Source organism: Phasianus colchicus, chromosome 27 (genome assembly GCF_987193195.1).
Source record: "Phasianus colchicus chromosome 27, bPhaCol1.hap1.1, whole genome shotgun sequence".
Classification (NCBI taxonomy): Eukaryota; Metazoa; Chordata; class Aves; order Galliformes; family Phasianidae; genus Phasianus; species Phasianus colchicus.
Genome location: NC_143462.1, coordinates 219,742 through 237,409, shown reverse-complemented (window position 1 = coordinate 237,409; position 17,668 = coordinate 219,742). Strand labels below are relative to the sequence as shown.

General features: G+C 43.6%; 1 protein-coding gene across 1 annotated transcript; it reads right to left on the bottom strand.

The window, feature by feature from the left end:
- Nucleotides 1-296: 296 nt before the first annotated feature.
- LOC149914763 (E3 SUMO-protein ligase RanBP2-like) lies at nucleotides 297-17,065 on the bottom strand. Its single transcript, XM_090125528.1, is given in 16 exon segments — nucleotides 297-2,081; nucleotides 3,469-3,583; nucleotides 5,010-5,187; nucleotides 6,102-7,125; nucleotides 8,462-9,691; nucleotides 10,204-10,301; nucleotides 10,475-10,613; nucleotides 11,104-11,187; nucleotides 11,274-11,453; nucleotides 12,334-12,526; nucleotides 12,817-12,962; nucleotides 13,342-13,572; nucleotides 14,221-14,373; nucleotides 15,140-15,251; nucleotides 15,735-15,802; nucleotides 16,872-17,065. Coding segments are annotated over 12 exon segments (2,523 nt in total). The 5' UTR covers nucleotides 16,947-17,065; the 3' UTR covers nucleotides 297-2,081; nucleotides 3,469-3,583; nucleotides 5,010-5,187; nucleotides 6,102-7,125; nucleotides 8,462-8,647.
- Nucleotides 17,066-17,668: the final 603 nt, after the last annotated feature.

Here is a 17,668-nt window from a genome sequence, read left to right as displayed (position 1 = left end):
AAGGTTTCTCTTTAGCTCCTGTTTCATCTTCCATCATCACAAAACAGCTGCTGTAAGGTCTTCTTCCCATTTGGCCTCTGACTAATCACATCTATCCTGATGTCTGATAGAGAGAATGCCTCTTTGCGGTCTAATGGGAGCAGTGAGGGATTCAACAAAGGACCTTCCTTCCACTTTTAGAAAGAACTTTCATCAAAACGTAACTAAGCTAAGAAAACAGCTGAGAACTGCTTACCATCTCCTTCAATCACATGACTGCAGGGGAAACAGCTGAAGAGGAAGGAGAAACAACAAAGTTTTCAAGCAATGATTTTATTGACGGTAATTTCTCAAATGTATCTCAATAGCTTTCCTGTTTTATTTAAACTGAAATAAAAGGAGAAGGATGGCAAGTCTGATTTGGGTTTCCAATTGAATCTTGCGTCATCTAATTACAAATGTCTTCATGATATTAAAAATGAAAATATTTCTTTACATCTGCTCCACCCTCTACAAATATGGTTTTGTTTTGCTGCTTCCCTAATCCTGAACATCTGAGCATTTGAAATCCAGCAATGAAGAGTCACATACACATTTTTAGTAAACATCCAGCTGAACATCTGTACATCCACTCAACACACAACTCTTGCCTGGTGTATGTTCTTGCTCTATCCTGACTGCAATACTGTTGCTAATCATGTCATGGCATTTATTGTCTGCAGGGATGCCAGCATATTTCAATCACCTGCCCTTCATCGCTGACAAATTTAGGATCCACCTGCAAATTTGCAGAACTCCCAAATGTAATCCTCCTTTATTTATCCAAGCAGAGATGTGTACACAACACCTTGCACCTGGCTTCCAAAGAATAAAGGTCTATCCATTATGGTGCTCGACTGCACAGTCAAGGGAGTCTGGAGGGAAACGGTACAACTACATATACCTCTTCTTTAAATGCTAGGTGCTGTCCTCTGACAAATTTAGTCTTTGTTAGTCTTCAGCAACCGGATGAAAGAGCTGCTTGATGCAGCTCATCTTAACACACGGTCATCTTAGAATTGCAGCTGTAAGGAAGACCACGCCATTCAAAAGCTTTGTGTTAAACCACTACTCCTGAGTGGCAAGTCGTCTTTATGTTCTTCGGGAAAACTGGGTGTCATTAGCTGCTCTCATTTAAACATCTGTAAAAGCTTGAAACAGCTCAACATAAGCAACACTAAGCTTGAAGAGCAACTAGATTCTGATTAGCCCAGCTATCCTGAAAATAAGAATTACAACTATTGTTTTGTACTTTTAGATCACTAAAATAACATTCCTTTTACTGTCTTTAACATTTCAACCCAAAAGTTACAAAAAAAATGCACTGAAGTGATTCTGATACGTTATTAATGACAAAGATTACATTTTCAGCACCACTGCATCTTGTGAAGAAAGTACATGCTACAGGATATTAAAGTACATGCTACAGGATATTTTCACAACAAAAGGCCTAGACTGCTTATCTTCATAACTTAAATGGAAGATAAAGAAGTAAATCTTGTACAGAGACTTGAAATATGAACTGTCACCTAAACTGCTTTAGAGATACTTACGTGGCAAGTAACTGGAAGCCATAGAAACGTTATAATGCCCACTAGCACTACGTTTGTCACAGAACTTTACTGCCTTTCCATATATCCTGCTTCTCACTTGGTGACATTTTCTTCTGCAAGGACCTCGCAATGCTTCCTGGGACATCTCCTGATTTTAGCTCCGCAGGCAGAGGTCTTTTCTCAGTGGAAGATCAGGCACATCAAGGTTGAAAATGGGATTAGGAGATGCATTTGCTGATCACTGCTGCACACTTTTCTAACCCTTTCATGGAAGCTGATCAGCGATATTCCAGGTAAGTACGTTAACCTTTACACTTGTGAAAGACAACGTGTCAGCTGATGCTTACCCCCACGTGCCACTGTTTGCCCATAGCGTTCACCACACGTCCTTCAACTGGTCTTCTACGTGCTCCACAGATGGGGACGCCCATTTTGTCACGGCAGGTAAACCATATAATTATTCTCCTTTCGGTTCGTGAGCATCAGCAGTGAATTCCTTCCTGTTCAAAACTTCATTAATTGAGAGCATGAATAGAACAATTTCAACTTCAGAGCTTCCGTAGAGATCATTTAATTTTTAGCACTTGTTTCAGTAACAGGATTTATACTATAATAATGTCTTTAGCAGCATCAAATATGACAGTTCAATATGATTATTTTTTTTTAAACAAGCTTGATTGATTCTGAGAAAAGCCTGCTAAGTAGGATGCATCAAATCTCTATGAAAATAGCTACGGAGCTTGTCTCAAACAGGTTAGAAAGCTGTAGTCATGCCTGGCTTACATTCTGGCTCTCTTAGCACAGGTTTCTTTTAGATTTACTTAAATGTAATTGAAGGAAAGAAAAATGCACTCCTCTGCATTTTCCCCGTGATATCAAACATCAGAGAAAGAAAAATATAAGCTGACAATACCGCTGACAACACTACAGGTTGTTCTTCAAATCAGCCTCTGCCATGATAATGAAATGATAGCTTCCTTTGTACTAAAAAGCAAACAACTAGTAACGTGTGTTATATCCTACAATGCCCCCTCATCCATGCATCACTGGGGGATGTAAAAACATGCAGCTATGTATTCTGCAGCTGCAGAAGCTGATGAAACGAGATGAAGGAAATCTGAACAGAAAAACACACTTTGTGAAACTCAACTAAAAGCAAAGAACATAGGCAAGATAATGACTGAAGCAGCCAAAGACAACCAATTTTCTGCCCTTTGTATTAGAAAAATAATGTCATTTTGCTGCTATAAGCAAGTTTGCACCCAGATTTCCTATTTCCTATGGTACCACCCTGTGCTGCAAATTGCAGTCTTTCATCCCGCCCCACTCCCATGCTTTACCCTCAGACTCTTCAGAAATTTAGATTGGAAGCTGGATGGCAAAACGGGCCCTAACTCTCTACATAACCACATGTACTGCATTAAAAGCATGAAATCAATGGCTACACAGTTTACTTAAAAAAAAAAAAAACAAAACCGTGAAGGATCCCACTGAAATGAGCGCATTTATTAGTGAAAAAGGTGATAAACTGGACTCAAATTGGGGAACCCCTGTTGGGAAAATAAAAATCTATTTAAAAATGACAAAACTTCTGCATCTGATTTGTTTTTAAGTGTCTACCACAGTGTATCCTACTCATCCTGAAACATCACCAGGTACAAAACACACTTGACAGGAAATCTGGTGTCGAAGTAGACAAGTAGTTAATATTTTATGCACACATTTTAAGATATCCACTCTCAGTTTTGTGATGCATTCTTAGACCTTTTTCTCATAAAAGACACTTTGGTTACTCCATCTCAGCAGGAAAGCCTTAGGAACCATAACCTCTACATCCCTCCCAACTGTCATTCCATTTTCATCATTATCAGTGATAGAAGGAAGGGTGAAGACCCACCTGCCGTTATTCTTGACAAATCCAACTCCTGCCAATACTTGTTGGCAGATATCACAGCAGAAGCACTTCCAGTGGTTGTTCATAGCTTTAGTAACGCAACCAATAACAAACTCACCTGTAGGAAACATAGTAACAGGATGTAAAATGCCATGCTACACAAAGTTAAAAGAAGCCTGCAACTGAATTGCTAGAATTACATCACCTTGCTCCTCTTCTAGAAAAGGACACTTTTCAACTGTTGTTCACACAGTGTTGGCTTCTACTCCACTAGGCCTAGAATCAAGGCTTGAAAGAGCTCCATACTCAAAGCACAACAGAACTGAGTTTGGATGGCCCTGACCCTCCTGCGAGAAAACTCCTGCAGTCAAAGTACAGTAGAATACAAAGACACACAGAGATACAGCAGGAGAATGCACTTGCTAAACAGCAAATCCAACACGCACACCAATTTCTGATCTACCACAGAGTCCTGTGCTGGGAGGCACTGAGGAAGTGAGAAAACTACCATTTCATATTCTCTGCTGCACAGCCATGCCAAACACTCACGCTGTTCTCTGCACGCACGCTGCAGCCAAGGCCCTGAGCAGCGCAAACACTGCCTGCAATACGTCGGGAGCTCCGCCTCCTGCTGCTGCCAAAGGCTGACACCCGGCTCTGAAGAGCCTACAGATCCAACAGCTGCCAAAGAGAAGTGATCAGGCAGATAACAGGTATGAACGAAACGAAGTCTAACATGCAAGTCTGTGGCATTCCCCTGAAGTCATAGCTTTCCAAGAATAAAATGCGATGGTCTCTAGAAGTGTCGGGAAAGCTTGAGGCATCGCTGCTGACTGCAGCCCTGCTGATTTCGGCTACTCTCACCACATTCAAGAACTGGAAAAGCTCACTTTCAGGCAGGATTCATGGAGTGCTGCAGCCCAGATGGGTTTTTTCTCTCAGTGAAAAGCCTTCACATTAAGCTTACCTGACATCGAAGTCACTAACTATTCTGTGAAATGTGGTATTCTTGAACCCACAAGCCTTTCTCCCCTGTGCACAGGGCCCTGAAATTTTCAGCTGTTTGAGGGACAATATTTGAAAGCAGCTCCGTGGTTGTGTGTCCTACAGGTTCGTCACTGGCAGAAACAAAATACACAACAACAGGGTTGGTGTCCTTTGACAGCTCCGCTGCCAGAGAGAGGTGGCCCTTCTGCAGCTCTGACAAGCTTTCCTGGCATTCTCCAAATCTCCTCTCAAAAGAATTGGCCAGTTCTTGAACTTTAGCTCTGACCCCAAATTGCTCTACTTTCACTTCACCATCTGAAAACAAATCCGAGATTTCCTTAGCTCTAGTCACTGCAGCCAGAGATCAGCAGCTTTTGTTCTGTATAATCTCCAGGGTAAAACAAAGCCAAACAAACTACAGAAGATACTGAAAAGAACTGTAAAAACCACTCAACCGACTAACCAGCATCACCTGTAGCTGTCCAAATTAAAACACTGTTTGATGTTTCAGAGGGCACTAAGTTCATTTCTTTAGCGATGACATGCTTTGCACACACCTCAAGAACTTGGTCCCTTCTCATAAGGATCCTGTAACACTTCTTCTGTGTATGGAAGAGGACCCTGAGCTCTCCAACACCGCGCTCCTTCCACTGAGCAGCATCTCTGGCCCAACTGTAAAATTTCGCCCTCTCTTTGAAGGGAATTCCTTCATCTTCTTCTCCAGACTACCTCCACCTAAAACACAGCACAGTAATGCATGATTTCCCCCAGAAATTGTCACCAACAACACTGTTACAATTCTGACATCATAATCCAAAATTATTCGATGTTTTCCTTTCTTCAGTGGCTTTGTACCCACAGCTCTATACTCATCATGCACTGAAGTGACCGAACAGCCCTGCCTTCTCAAAAGGAGAGAGCCCAACAGATTTCAGCCTTTGAAATTCATTTTTAAGCTATCAAGTGTGCCGGCATATTTCCCAGTGAAATTTCAGGCCTGCTGAATGATGTGCTGAGTGATAACCCAGCACTGTTAGCATTCCAGGTGTTCCCCTTATGAAGGCTGCTAAGTAACTTAATACTGGCATTTGATCAGAATAAGAATCAACTGAAAATAATAAATGGAGGCCTCACAGCTGCGTATCCTCCTCACTTTATATGTGCACATTACTGCCTTTTAACATCCTTCAATTAACACATCTTCCACAGTTAAAGAAAAGCTTGAAAGAACTGGAGAAACGTGACAGACAAGCATTTCTGAAGGAGAAAAAGAGCAGGCAAGGCAAGAAAGAAAACAACAGACGTCATAATATGATTAACGGATGAGGAAAGGCAGACAAGATATTGCAGAAAGAGGAAGACAACATTTTGCAGACTTCATCAGATTAACTGTTCCAATTAAAGGACACTACATACTGTTTTTTGGTGCTCTATCAGTCTTGCTTAGTCATTATACTAACCTGCAATTAAGTTCTATTCTTTACAGGAAGCCAAACTAGAAGACTACAGTCATTGTAAGCTTCTCCTCTTATTAGGCATACTAAGGTTAAACACGAAATCCAGACATGAACAACTGAGTTAAGCCTTACAAAGCTACATCAGGCTTCTTCAAGCACGTTGTTCTACTTCCTAAAAAGCTGTATCATCACCTCCTGGTAAATTCTCTGACACGCGAGCAGTTTCTGTGGATTCTGCTTCTCCGCTGCTGGCAGCTGACTGCACAAATACTGTTGCTGTTGCTTCACTGGTTGATGGAGTATGTAATTATTCCTTACTTGTAGAGACTGAGTCAGTACGATTAATAAAACAGTAAGCAAATAAGCCATAAGAGCCTAAAGATACAAACTTCAAACTCCATTAAGTCTGGACACTAAGAATAACGACTCCCTCCAAAAAAACCACATTTTCTCTCTCCCCTCCCTCCCTTCCACAAATTGATAAATTTCTTCATTTAATTACAACAGCAGTACAGTAAAAACAAGATAGTAAGTTCTCAGTCTCCAACTTTCCTATAGTGCTACTAATGTTTCAGAACAGCTAACTACCAGGGATTAAGGGAAGTGAACAACTGGGGAAAAACAAAAAGCAAACAAGAATTGTTGTTGGAAGCTTTCAGACATTCTTCATCACTCTTAAAACACACACAGCTTTGACTCAACAAGAGACTGAAGTACCTTTGAAGCAGTACGATTCCAAAACAAGCACCATTTCCCTTGGAAACTGCTCTGAAATCACTTAACTCTTACATACCTGCTAGGAGGAATTCTACTAGCCAAAGCTGTTTCTACTTTAGGAGGCAAAGCTGTTTCCTTTCTCTCCCAGAGAAACTTAAGTTCTTAGTAGTACCATAGTTCCAGTGCCAGAACAGACTTGAGACACAGTCAAAGAAGTCAAGTAGTTTCTAATCTGCCAGACGCTTTATTTCTCACTAAGTGAAAATAGTCTAAGAATAATACTGCAAATTTATTGCCTAAACTTTCGTAAAGACTTGACTCGTACTTTTTCTTTGAGTTTTTACTTCTTTCTGAGAGCCTTCTGGACTGGCATCCTCCGCACTGCTACTAAAGCCACAGACAGACGTAGAAGGGACCTGTGGAGTTTCTCCTTTAGCCTTCTGCTCAGAAGATTTAGTTTCCCAAGCAGTAACACATTCACGTTTGACTGGGGGGCCTGCTGCAAAGCACAAAGATTAGTGGAAAACAGCTGATAAGACAGCTAAATACCGTGATCATTTTTGGCACATACATTATAAAGTAACCTAACGATATTCAGAACATCTTAAATGTAGAGCTTTTGAAATAACATCATTATGTAAAAAGACACTCATTCAGGATAACCAAGGAACTGTAAATCCGTCATACTTGGGTTTTCTGCTGCTATCAAAGAACCTCCATGCAATAATGAAGACTTCAATCTTGCAACTGCCACTACAGATACTAGCTTCCTTTGACATTTACTTATATTTCCGGTAGCTCAATACGTGCCACCTTTTATTAGTACACAGACACTCACAGCCTCAGAAAGAGTGACTGGCCAAATGGAAGATGACAGTTTTTCTCAATTTAAATATTGTAAACTTATTGTAAATAATTGTCTGTTGGTTCTAGTAGCACTATACACTTTCCTTTTGAAATTCACGTCTCAGACCAAGAACAGGTCAGCATTTTCATGTTGTTACAAGAATTATTGATGGCCATACGCCAAACAAAATACAACCACAGAGAAGAGCCATATGGGTATCATCTACAGAGGAAAAGCAAAACCAAGGACTGAAAAAGAAAGTAAGAAACAGAAAGCAGTCAGCAGCAGCGTGTGCTACCGATGAACTTTGAGCATTTGGAACTCCAGATGATATTAACCAGAGACTGAATAGAGCTTATTTCACAATACTTCTGGGAAGTACAAGAAGAAAAACCACGACAAACAAAGGCTCCAGCTAAAGATGTGAAGTTACTGGAAAGGAATGGAAGCAGACAAGAAGGATGCCTCCTAGTTGAAGGGATAATTCGAGTTGAAGCTTAAGCACAACTGCTGTTTTCGGAGTTTACCAGTCAGAGCGAGGCCTGAGCACAAACACTGCCAGTTCAACACAAAAAATGCACTGTCAGCACTTCACCCTGACATTTTAAACAACGCCTCGTTGTTTAAACAATATTAGCATCTCCTGGTTCTAGCAGTACCAAACTCCTTCCCTACAAAAAAAGCAACACTAAGATCAACTCTGACGCCTCGGACAGATTCCAAAATCCTACCCGCAACTCCCTTTCTCACTACAGAGTTGCACTGAGTCCCGCATAAGGCACGCTTCTGTTCTTACGTGCAAAGAACTACAACTTCATATTTACTCAAGTTGAAAGTCTAGGATTTGAAGATTCACAGACGTGCATTAGAACTGAAAGAAACAACATACTATTAAGACAGAAGAAGTAATACACAATGACCAGCGTTAACAAGTGACTGACTAATGAGCTGCACACTTGAATAAATTACTGGTTCAATTAACACTCACCTTTCTCCAGGATTTTAAACGAGAAGTTGGAGGGCCCACCCTGTGCCGAAGGAGCCGGCTGGGATGCCTCGCTCTCCCAAGGTTTCTGAGCAGCACTACAGCTTTTGGGTGGTTCAGCTACTCCCGCTTTTTCCTGCTCTGCTTTCCGAGATGCTGAAGTTCCTTCATCGCTCTTTCTTGGACGATTCAAGCTGAATCCAAAGAGGGAGCCGGGGGCTGAAGTATTCCCAAACGGGAATGTCTCTTTGTTACTGAAAACGCTCCTGACAATTCAGATCTAAATACAAACTTTGGAGCAGAAACCTCCGTTTTTGCTGGCGTTTCAGAGGTGCTTGATACCTCTAAAGCTTCTACGGTGGCATCACAAGCATCACCACCATGGCCGAGGTCGCTTCTCTCCCTGGTAGCTTCCTCCAGCACAGCTACAGCGTTGTTACCACAAGGAGATGCTTTGGCTGCATTCGTACGAGAAACATGAGATGTTACCAACGTGCCTTTCTCACGGGTGTGCTCACTCTTGTCCCTGTCTGCTGTTTCTTCAGACTGGAGTGCAACTCCACTACTCGAAGGCAGTTCGTTTTTGTCTTTTTCATCCATGTTTGTCAAGTCAGTTGTACACTCTTTGGATGGATCATCTTTCTTAGCGGTATTTTTACTGGACTCCTGTATACCAAATTTAAATCCACCGAGAGGCATCCACATTGAAAAATTACATCCTTCCTCTGCAGGCTTTGCTTCACCATCTGCAAGATTCTGAGAGGTACATGCTGGTGTTTTCCCTTCAAGTTTCAAGGAAAATTCTTGAAGAGATACTTCTGAATTAGTTTTGCTTGTATTCTGGCAAGTAACACATTTTGGGGCAGTGGGTTCATTTCTTACTAAACAGATGTCACAGTTCCACTGGCCTTCCTTTTTAGCAAAGGCAGATCCCAATTTGTCCTGTGCGGCACTAACACTGGATTCTAGAGGTTTTAAAACCACACGTTTTGTGAAATAGCCTGGTTCAGGCAGTGGTGGATTTGTGCTTGCCTGTGGAAGGCTGTAGTTGTAGCGATCACCACAAGGCAAAATGATTCCAGCAGATGGAGCATCAAAATGCCAAGGTGCGCCATACGTGTCTTGAGGAAACATGGCAGCGCAAGTGTTTCGCAGAGGTGGCGTGCGGATTGCTTGTTGATGAGCATATCTACGCTGCTGAGGTGCAAGTCCATCCATGCCACAGACAGGTGCCTAAAGAAAAAGCACCGTTACTTCCTTGTGGAAAAGGAGGAAAAGGGATTAGGGTGCTAAAGCCCATGCAACATGTACTCTTAATAGCAAGGCGTACCATAAAATGAGATTTCAACTCTAATCAGTTTTAACTAAAATCATACGTTCAAAACTTGAGTGGTATCTGAAAACACAGACTGGGGAGAAGCGTAAGCTGAATAGACTCATTTTTCTTTAGTATTTAAAAAAAAAAAAAAAAAAATCAAGCCCCCATACTATTTTGGGGAAAAGAACAATGCAGACAACGAGCAGAGGACATATGTTAGCAGGTTAAAAACATGCTTTGCTGGCTGTTTCTCCCAAACCCAATATCCCAAAGCTTAGCTGATTACGGAACTTTCTGCCTGTCTCCAGCAGACCTCAAGTTTAGTAAACGCTCTCTAGGGAACCGCAGTTATATCCTGCTACACACAGAAACAAAACCAGTTCACCACATCAGTAGAAATGGCTTGAGCGGATTCGTATGTCCTCACCTTTGTTGGTGTTACACTGGTTGCAGCAGTTCTTTGAAGATACTGCGAGTTACAAGCAGGTGACTGGCTACAGTGAACAGATGGGCCAGAGGTAGCAACTGAAAAGGAACACCAAGAAAGGAGCTTATATCCAGTTTTTGTGATTACTGACTTGAGTGAACTTTCCCAGGGGACCAGTTTTACTCATTCATCTCAGAACACTGCAGAAACATTTTAAGAAGTCTTACTCCGTTTAGCTAAGTGTTCAATTAAAAATTCAGCATCAACTTACCCCTTAAAGGAGCTTCATGAAGATTTTGTGCTCTCCGATAACCATCTGACACTGTATCTGTTTCATAGCTTCCAGCAGGCCAGCAGTGAGATGATACATTTACACTGGAACCATTACGTTTCATTTCCCGTATTTCATTCTATTAAAGACAGTGTTTCAATTAAGAGCATGTAAACATGTTACATTGGTATTTGGAGAAAACCTAAGGAATGATCCCTACGCTCCTCTGCTATTTAAAAGCATGTTCAAGGTCTGAGACACACACACAAAAAAGATGAGTTAAGTGCTGCAATAACCTATGATCTTCCCATGCTTTACGAAACTGAGACTGTTCCCTGAAGCTAGAAATAAACCCAGAACAAAGATGACAGTAGCTAAGCTGAAGAAAGCACAACTTTCTGCACGCACAATCCTCAGGATTGCTTCCCATATCTGAGTACCAAATCAGAGTTTGTAGGCAACAAAGTTTTACTCTTGAACTCACTTTAAGCAGATGTTTATAGCAGTTCTCTTCACTGAGTTTTAAGAGGTAGCCTGGTAAGGGAAGTTCAATGCTTGGGTCACAAAGTACTTACCAGAACAAAAAGATCAACCATTCTGCATCGAATATAGTGACTAAAGTTGCTTACCGTTAAAGCTTCCACGTGCTGACACAGCTTTTGAAGTAAGGACTTGTGATCTTCTGCCCACTGAGAGAGAGTCTTAGGAGAAAACTGGAAAGAAAAGAAAAAAACTAATTGAACTTGGATTTTTTTATACAAACGTAACACTTCCCTAGAAGAGTAACCGGCTAATATACCTGGTAGGTATTTGTTGGCGAGAAAGAGAACTTCTTAGGTGATGGAATTGAATATTTTACTTCCACGTGTGCAGCTGGTGAGATATTTCCGGAGGCAAGACTTCCCTCTTCACCATTCTCTCCAAGCTCCTGGATCACTGCATTCAGCATTTCCGTTACAGCTTTAACAGATACCGGCAGCTAGAAATGTATTTGAAACGCAAGTCATGATCGCAATTCTTCCTCAGAGCAAGAGGCTGTGCTCTGATCTACGGCTGCACAGTTTGCAAGGCTTTCTGCACAGAAATTCTGGGTGTTTTTTGTTGTTTTTGTTCCCCCAGGAAAGCCCTATATCTGTTAACATTAACGTAAGACGACAACTCACACAAGCATTAATTCTTTTACTTAGTCAGCTACTGACGGGTCAGAGGAGCTTTCGTCAATGATCTTCATCAGGTAATGCTTTCTTTTAACAAGATAGGCTTTGCGTTCTTCTGGTAACGTATCACCACTCTCAACCTCTTCTGCCTTTCTTTGATAAAGCTAAGTAACAGCATATGGATTAGGAATAATCAGTCAGAATGTAAGTAATAGAAAAGCATTTTGAGGTAATGCAATTTACAAACTTACAATGGCAAGCTTCCAGTACGAAACCACTTTCTTAATAGCTTCAAACGCTAGTAAAGCATCATCTGCTGATTTTATTCCATAAAGCAAAGAATTAAGCTTGATCAAGCTCTGCTGCTTATGGAATTAGTATATGAGAGCTACTCAGGTCATTCCCCTCCCCCCCATACCAATAACCTTAATACTAGTTATTTTAGCTGCATTACAGAGAAGGGAATAGCCTATAGGAAACACACTCATTAGCCCTTAGTCACTTTACTTCTGACAAGTGAAACAGATGAGATTTTCTTCACACTACTTGAAATCTTTTAAACAAGTATGGAAGGGTAAGATTTGGCCAGGAGACAGCCTTAAAAACAGTAGTTAGTTTTTGGAATGCAGGCGTTCAGTGCGCATACAGTGAGAGCATTCAAGAACTGCAACAATTACAGGCACAAACTGAAGAGTGACTTACGTGGAAACTTTTCAGGTAACACAATGCTGCGAGTTCACATGCATCTCTCCATTGTGTCTCGTTGTTCTGGGCCGTTTTCAGCAGGAAAGTTCCAGTGTGCATGTAGAAGTGTCCTTTCATTTCAAGGAAGGTACGAGACAGCTCATCAGGTCCATCCGCACACGGCTTCACTGAGTGAAGCACACAATCAAAACTGGAACATAGAAAAGATTCATTTTCAACCAAGTCCTGGTCTCCCAGGATTTATACTAGACCCCTATCACTGAGTCTTCTCTGAGGCCTTTAGCTCAGACACAGCTTGCGGATCAAGCCTAGCAACATTTGCTCTTTGCAGTTAGTACAGAGGAACTCCTCTTCCATCCATAAAACAGCTACTCACTGAAAATGATGCCTGCTAGAAGTTCGGTGACCCAGAAAAAATATTCAATTTTTTTCTTTTTTTTTTTTTCTTTTTTTAAATAAGCAGAACAGTTAAAAGAGTACCTTTCAAGGGCCCCTCTGCTTTGTCAAACATCTCTAGAAGCAAGCGTCATTTTAGCCAAGCTAGAATAGGCCAGCAGATGATCCTTCTTGACAGCTCTCCAATTATTTTTATCAGCCTCCAAGTCTCGTACTGATTCAAGATATTCCTAAAGAATAAAGTTCATCACAGAATGAGGAACCGCCATCCTTCTATGAAGGCAAGAGTTTCTCCAGAACTTCTTGCTACATAATCCAGTTTCCCAGGTGAGATGTTAACGTATTCTTCAGCAGCAATGTTCCAGGAACTATTTGCCTCAGCAATTCCCTCCCTGATGGAGCTGCTGTATCTAACTTAATACCTCAGCTAGAAACTAAACAACGCTTTAAGGCTTAAGAAAATCCTAAATAAATCACTGTTTCCACAGACATTACATTTAAAGGAGTTAAGCCACTTGAGAATTAGCTGCCATTGTAACGATACTAAGAGAATAACACCGGTTTCAAGGACATGGGAGATTATGACAGGATCAAAACATGATTAAATACCTCAAATGTCTTTATGACGCACAAACACCACTCCAAGCTGGAGTCTACAGGTATTTTCTTCTCCGCCTCCTGACAATGAAGCACAGCATCTCTTAATCTATTATTTGAACGGTAGAGAGCAACCAGTCTGATGTTAAGGTAGGGATCGTCTGGTCTCGCATAGAGCTCGGTTTGAGTCATATCAAAGAGCTGATTCCAGCCATCTTCGCCTTTACGCTCCAGTAACTGCTCCTATCACATACAAAGGCAACACGTTAAAATTTCATTCTCTACGAGAGCCTCTTCAGCAACTATGTTACCTGACTGTTTTCTCATCGCCATTACAGGCTACATTACTCAAACTGCTCTGGAAAGCTGGTAGGTGCTACTGAGAGTTTGACAAACATTTTAGAAGTGAGGGAAAAAAAAAAAAAAAAACACAAAACCCAAAGCTTTAGAGTTTGCATCCTGTAGATGCTAAGTTAGATGCTAAGTTAAGACTGTCAAACCACCTGGTTCAAAGATGACACACGTCAATACAGAACAGCTTGTCTAAAAAAAATAAAATAACATAACCACACAAAAAATCCCAAAGCACAAGCCTCTCAAGACTTTGATTTCATTGCAGTTGTGCTCCAGAAAACTAACACCTGTACAAAAGTGAGATTGTATGACTGAAAGCATTTACACAGTATTAGGGAATAACAGCATCTCATACACTTGACAGTTTTCAACTCAAATTAAAAAAAACTAGAAAGCAGTGTAGTCATGTAATAGAGACAATACTTAACCTATCTAATCTTGACCTCTTGGATAATATTACTACCATGGTTTTCCCATCGCTTGACGCAACTAAAGTTTCTTCTAGGCACAGAACAGAGATCAGAAGCAGGAATTTACCTTCAATCTGTAAGCAGCAGGATTCCCAGGGAAGAGACTGGCAGCTTTCTCAACCCAGTACTCTGCTCTTCCATCAGTGATGTCGTTACTGCATAGTAACTCTGCAATCTTCAGTACAAGATCTTTCTGCATTGGATTCAGCTCCACAGAACGCTGGTTTTCCCCATGCATGCACATAAGAAAAAAGGTTACTAGTAACTTGATCTTGCAGTCCACGTAGAACAAGAAAGAAAACATGTCAAACATGTCCCCCATTAAACAGACCCAGCAAGTCAAATTAGAACTATCAATAAATACTTTCTCACTACTTTAAGAAAAGCCTTTTTCCCTTTCAAGAAGGCCACCATTGGTTTGTAACACCCAGACAACTGCTGGAATTCAGAACACCATAAGAGAAACAATGTCAAAACCAGCTCCTCTACCACCCGCTGCTGCTCTACTCAGACAGCCAGACCAGGGGTATCTCTAGCCTAACCTAATACGGAGGCTTCCGGAAAACAGAATTAAGTCACAAAGACTGATGGCACTCAGTCACTGTGCTGGCAACAAGACTTTTGTGTGTATCCTCTCCCTCCCCGGTGCCCGAATAATGAAACACAGACTGTGAAGTTCACATTTATATGCTTACCTAATCGGAACTGTATTTGCCCCATTCCCTCTACTTCTGAGGAAACAAACAAACAAAAAGCCCACCGCTAACAAGAAAACAAACAATGCAACTGAAAAACACTCTCAGTCCAGTCTTTCAGTAGCAGCCAGATTACTGCTGTCACCATAATCCCTACTGCAGAATTCTACAGGGCTCACATATTCTTAGTCCAAAGGGCAGCGGGAAGAAGACTATCAGAGCAGGAAGCACAAAGATCAAGTCCATTTACAAAGGAATAAAGCAGGACAGGGAGGTGAGTGAGGTGCTTACCTTGTAACACCCAAAAGCTTCTTCCGTGTTATCCTGAGCCTCGTAGATCTGTCCCAGAAACCTGTGCGCTTTGGGATCTCTCTCTCGGACACTGAGATAAATAGATGTATATCTACAGAGTAAATAAATAAAGAAAGAAAAACCAGAAGGATCAGTATTCCTCAGTATTACAAGTCCCCCCACACCTTGCAGCTAACGTGGGACTTTAATCTGTCATACAGGACAGTTAGCTGTATTTAGTTCAAGGGGCTTGATCTAGATCTTCAAGTAAGGCACAACATTATTGCTACACGTACAGATGTTGCATATTTGCCTGCAAGCACTGGCCTTCATTAAATAAAGCAGTAGCTCACAGGAACTGTAAGAAGGACGTAACACGATGGCATAAAAGACATTTCTACCGGATGGGTTTTTACAGCACCACGTAACTACCCATGCTTTAAGTTGCCGTTTTAGGAAGATTTAAATGGCACCATATTTCCCATTTGCCGCTACCTTAAAACAGCATGACAACGGTCTTCATTTCTCCACTCTACTTCATTTAGCTTTCCCATCACACTTTAAAGAACAGAACAACATACGTAACGTTTATTACCTCTTAGCAAGTTCATATTCTTTTATCTCAAAGTACAGCTTAGCAAAAAAGAATCCTTTTAACGATCTCTGAAGAAAAAAAAACAAAGGGTACATTTTAAATATACAGTACTTTTGAAGTAATTGAGTAGGGAGACCCTTCTTTCCAGGGGTGCATAATACTTCCTAAAGTGTCTTCACAGTTATCAGCTCCAGTTCACTCCTTGTACTCTGGGCTTTGTTTTTGAAAGACACAGGAGTAAGAACATAACATTTCTTCCCAGTAACTGGCAAAGGCTACCAAAGCGAAACTGAGGTTAGTAGCAAAGCAAGTCCTCACACTTGTTACTTTTCACAAGCACACTTCCGACTAAAGAGAGGAGAATGGGGTCAGCTACATACAAGCCGTTTCTCTTGCAACCTATCTACGTTGCAGAAGAAAACAAATGCCACAAATCAAGCTCCTCCTGTCCATGCTTCTGTCACCTTCCTCTCTCGCCTGCCCCGCCTCCTCGTAAACGGGGCTGGAAAGGAATTTCAAAAGAAACGCCGGCAGCCTCGCACAACCCTCCTCTCCAAAATCAACGCAACAGGAAGACCAGCAGCTACTTCCATCACCGACCGCGCTCCACAGCCAGTCGTTCCAGAGAGCAGGGGATCACCCGGCTGCCCAGCCACCAACGCAGGCAGCAGAGCTATTTCCCCCCGCCTCTCCCTCTCTTCCTGCCGGCGTTTCACAACGCCGTCGCACCCACGGCAACAGCAGCCGCACAGCGGCCAAACGAGCCCAAAGCCGAACGGCACGCGTTCCCTATTCCGGCTCCTCGAGAGAGGGAAGGCCGGAAGCCCGGGGACCGTGCCCACGGAACGGGAGGGAGCCGAACTCCGCCCCGCCGCCGGGCTCCTTCCGAAGCCGCCGAGGGCTCAGCGGCTTTCCGAGGCGCGCAGCTGCGGCGAACCGCGTTTCCGAGGAGGCGACTCCGCGCCCGCCCGCCGGCAGCCTCCCTCGGCTTCGACTCCCCGCCGGAGGAGCCCGCCCTCGGGCCCGGCACCCGCGGGAGGGGCGGAGGGACGGGGCGGGCGGGGAGCGGCCCCCACCGCGGCCCGGGGAAGGCCGAGGGAGCGCCGCCGGCGGCGCCGGCCGGGCCGCAGCACTCACCGCTCTGGGAGAGGAGGCGGCGGCCTGCACGGAGGCGACGTACCGCTCCACCTCGGGCTTCGTGCGCCGTGCCATGGCCAGGAGAAGGAGCGAGGGAGAGGGAGCGGCGGAAGGCCGGCACTCGCGCGCCGCTAAGGGAGCTCCCCGCCGCACGCGGCGGAACGCCCTCCCTGCCGACCGCGGCGACGCGCGACGTCACAGCGCGGGGCGGGGCGGCGCATGCGCGGCGCCGAGCGGCCGGTTCGCGCTTCGCGCGGCGGCGCTTTGAGCCGCGGGACGTCGGGCCGCTCGGCGCGGGCTGCCGGGCGCCGCGAGGGGCTGCGCGCGCCGCCGGTCCCGTCCTCGGCCGGCCTGCCCTCGCGCGTCTTACGGAGCTCGGCGCGGTGAGGCGTACCGAGCCGCTCTGCTCACCCGTAGCGACGCGCCGCGGAGAGCGGAAGCGTCGTTTCTGCGTCGGGTATTGGAAAGGGCGGTTGATCTGAAGAAGCGCGCTGTGGCGCATCCTTAGAAACAGCTGATGTGAAAAGTGGAAGTTCCGTGCGCACATTAGTAGCGTGTTTTAGAAACGCAGTTACCGAGTTACGTGAGAAATCCTTTCTCACAAAGCTGCGGTAGGCTCTAGATGTCCTAAGCGATGTGGGTGTAGTGTTCTGAGCTGGGAAACCCGCTGTGAGGTGGTTCGTTAGGCCAGCAGAAGTGAAACACATTGAACACGCTTTCAAGGAGCCAGGGCCTTTGCACGAAGCAGAGCTGTCCCGCTCTGTGGGAACCTCAGGGTGCCGCAGGCGGGCTCCAAG